Genomic DNA, 3,436 nt, shown 5'->3' with positions numbered 1-3,436 from the left:
GTGCTCTGGCTGAGGCCTGCCCCCCTCCCCCAAGTGCTGACTCTGAACTAGATGTGATCAGTGAGGGAAAAATGACTGTAGCGATCAAGTTCATGGCAAATGCGTGTGTCTGTGTGTGTGTGTCCCCTCACTTAAAAAACAATTTCTGTGCATTCTTGATTTTGGGACTGTCCTCTATCTTCCCCTCTAGAGAATCTCATGGGGATTCCACACTTGGTTTAGAATGAGAAACACCCACGCCAGGCCTCACATATGGTAGGAGCATGGTGAATGGATGCTCCTTTTCTTTAGCCCCTCAAAGTGGCCATTTGGGGGTGGGGCAAAGGGGCTTCCCCAGGCTGGAAGCTGGTGGGCCTTTGGTCCTTGCCTCCCCCTTCCTTCTCCAGCTGATGACAGACATCTGGATGTCATAACATACTCTGTGTCCTCCTCTGTTATTCTCAGACACGGGCTGGGGAGGGTAACTGAGTGGGTCCCCTCTGACTGGGGCTGGACTTTCTTGCACCGTGGGCTGGCCTGTACCAGTCCCAGCGATGGATGCAGAAGGGTGAGGCACTGATCCTGCTCGTTGGGCAGGATGCTGGCAGGAGGGAGGGCTGAGCAAGGGCGGGGCTTCCAGAACAAAGGAGAATGGGGAGCCCTGGGGGCCTAGGCTAGGCATCAAAAAGGCTCTGCCGATTGAGCAGGCCATAGTAGCTGCCTGCCTCCGTGCCCAGCAGTCAGTCGGACAGCTCGTGCCGGGCCCCCATCCGCCTGCCCCAGACAGGCAGCAAACAACACTCCGCTCCGAGAGGCCTTCTTCTCCAGCGTGATTGCGCCCACACTGCTCTGCGCTTTGCTCTACTTGGCGTGGGTCGGTGCTGCAGTTCCAGAGGAGGGCAGAGGGATGGCGGGGAGCGGAGCCAGGAGCCAGGAGGGCCGTCGGGAGCATGCCTTTGTTCCCGAGCCCTTTGATGGAGCCAACATAGCCCCACACCTCTGGCTGCACCGCTTCGAGGTCATCAACGACCTCAACCACTGGGACCATGCCACGAAACTCAGGTTCCTGAAAGAGTCTCTCAGGGGAGATGCCCTGGAGGTCTATAGTGGACTCAGCCCCAAGGACCAGGAAGACTACGGTGCTGTGAGAGAGACCCTCCTGAAAGCCTTCGGCGGGCCTGGGGCCACCCGCAGCCACCTGCCCAAGGAGATCGTCTTTGCCAACAGCATGGGTAAGGGCTACTACCTCAAGGGGAAAATTGGCAAGGTGCCTGTGAGGTTCCTGGTGGATTCCGGGGCTCAGGTGTCTGTGGTCCACCCCAGCTTGTGGGAGGAGGTCACGGATGGTGACTTGGACACCCTGCGGCCCTTTGAGAATGTGGTAAAAGTGGCCAATGGGGCTGAAATGAAGATCCTGGGCATCTGGGACACGGTGGTGTCCCTGGGGAAGCTGAAGCTGAAGGCAGAGTTCTTAGTGGCCGATGCCAGTGCTGAAGAAGCCATCATCGGTACTGACGTGCTCCAGGACCACAATGCCGTCCTGGACTTCGAGCATCGCACATGCACCCTGAAGGGGAAGAAGTTCCGCCTCCTGCCTGTTGGAGGGTCCTTGGAAGATGAGTTCGACCTGGAGCTCATAGAGGAGGAGCCCTCCTCGGGGGAGGGGGGACAGGAGCTCTCCTACTAAGAAGCCCCCTTTCCTTTATCCCCGTAACATCGGTGGGAGGACCCACCACAGTGGAAGGGAAGGGCAAACAGCCTCAGGGGTCACTGGGTTTTGCCAGCCTTCTGGAACCAACTCTTGCCTCCTCCTCTCCCTCCTCCTCCATCTGCAGGGGCCTTCTGTCCCTGGTCGGGGAGGCTTCCATCTGAGCAGGCACAGGTGAGGGAGAACAGGCTGGCTATCTCAGAGGGAGGGAAGAGTCCTCATAGCGGTCAAGCTGCTATTGGTGGCAAAGATTTAAGACTGGAGGGTTCCAAGACGACTAGAAATGACTGTCTTTCAGAGAGGACTGGGGTACCTCTTCAGATCCCCTGAGATGTGGCTCGGTCCCTTCCAGCTCCACGCGGTCCTTCTCAGTTGGGCTGGGTACGGGCTGCGTCCGGGCTGCAAGGTCCTCACAAGCAAGACCAGCTCTGTGGGCGAGGGTCACAGCTGTCTTGGGAGTCTTCCTTGCTGGGTCTTCCCACCTGCCTGTGTGATGTAGTTTCCTTCTGTCATTTGCTCTGAAACTCACCGAGCCTTATGCCCATAATTCTTTACTTCAAAAACCAATAAAAATTGACTCATGGAAAAAAAACCACATCATGTGTTGATTGGGGATGAATGGAATGGATGTGAGTGACTGGATAAAACGGGGAGAAAATGTCGAAGAGAGGGAAGCTGCAAGGGCTCCGAGAGTGATTAGCCTGGAGATGTAATAGGATATACACACAGTGCCTGTATATATGTCTTGGATTTTCTTAGCCTCGATTTCAAATATTTTTACTTATTTCTTCCATAATTCCTCTATAACTGCAAACTACAATATTTTCACACCCAAATTGCCTCTTCTACCCAAAAGTGACCCTAACGTTATTTGTGAGGTACTGATTGGGGATTGGAAATTTATGGTTCTTGTAAACAAGTGGGAAAGTACGTGCATGGCAAATAGCTCTTACAGCAGCCTGGGAGACAGAGGCAGACCGGGCAGGGGGCAGGTATCGACCTGCACGGAGCAGCCCACGGGAGTCTGAAGGACAGAATGGGGGAGATGGCCGTGGGGGCTCTGGCACCATGAGGACAGCTTCTTCCTGGAGGGACGTGGAGCCTGAGACTAGAGAGATGGGTTGGAGTGGGAAGGACATTCCCAGATTTGGGAGTGGGGTGTTCGTCTTTTTTAGGGGTCTTCCTCATATCCGCTCCTAAGTTCCTGTCCGTTTGGAACTCAGCAGGCCTGAGTAATGGAAACACTCAGCCAAAAAGGATCTGCAGGGAAACTGAGAGTGCAAAGCCTCAAGAGCTTTAATGGGAGGAAGGGGACATCTTCCTTTCCTGAGGGTGGGATGAGCCTCTCCTGGAAGTTTCCGCCTGGATGTCCCCAAAGGAGAGACAACTAGCTGGGCAGGCACCAGAGGCACGGTGGAGTCGTCTTCCTCAGAAGCCTCTGGGGACTTGAGGCTGGCCGTCCCTCGCTGCTCTGAGCCCGGGGCCCTTGCTCCCCATTCCGACTCCAGCCGTGATTCTCCTGGAAACTGAGGCCCAGGCGCAGCCCCTCATCTTCATGATTACCACAGCCCATCCCTAGGCAGCCAAGCACATTAAGAGGAATGAGCTCCAGCAGGCTCCGTGCACGGGGCAGTGGGTGGTGGGTGGTGGGTGGTGCTGGGTCACGAGGAAGTGTTTTTCAGGGCAAGTGAGGCCTGGAGAGACCCCGCTGTGGTGGTGGGAGGAGCCGAGAAGGAGGTAGGAGAACAC

General features: G+C 55.9%; 1 protein-coding gene across 1 annotated transcript; it reads left to right on the top strand.

Moving 5' to 3' along the window:
• Nucleotides 1–686: 686 nt before the first annotated feature.
• Nucleotides 687–2,265, top strand: ASPRV1 (aspartic peptidase retroviral like 1). The gene has a single exon (XM_080814627.1). The coding sequence runs from the start codon at nt 887–889 to the stop codon at nt 1,664–1,666; it is 780 nt and encodes a 259-aa protein (XP_080670753.1). The 5' UTR covers nt 687–886; the 3' UTR covers nt 1,667–2,265.
• The last annotated feature ends 1,171 nt before the right edge of the window (nt 2,266–3,436 follow it).

This window comes from Martes martes (assembly GCF_963455335.1).
Source record: "Martes martes genome assembly, chromosome: 9".
Taxonomy (NCBI): Eukaryota; Metazoa; Chordata; class Mammalia; order Carnivora; family Mustelidae; genus Martes; species Martes martes.
The sequence above is the reverse complement of the archived record's forward strand: the minus strand, read 5'-3'. Positions and strand labels throughout refer to the sequence as shown.

Excerpts from the sequence above, each read along its gene's own strand:
- ASPRV1 (XM_080814627.1), top strand. The coding sequence starts at position 887 with ATGGCGGGGAGCGGAGCCAGGAGCCAGGAGGGCCGTCGGGAGCATGCC.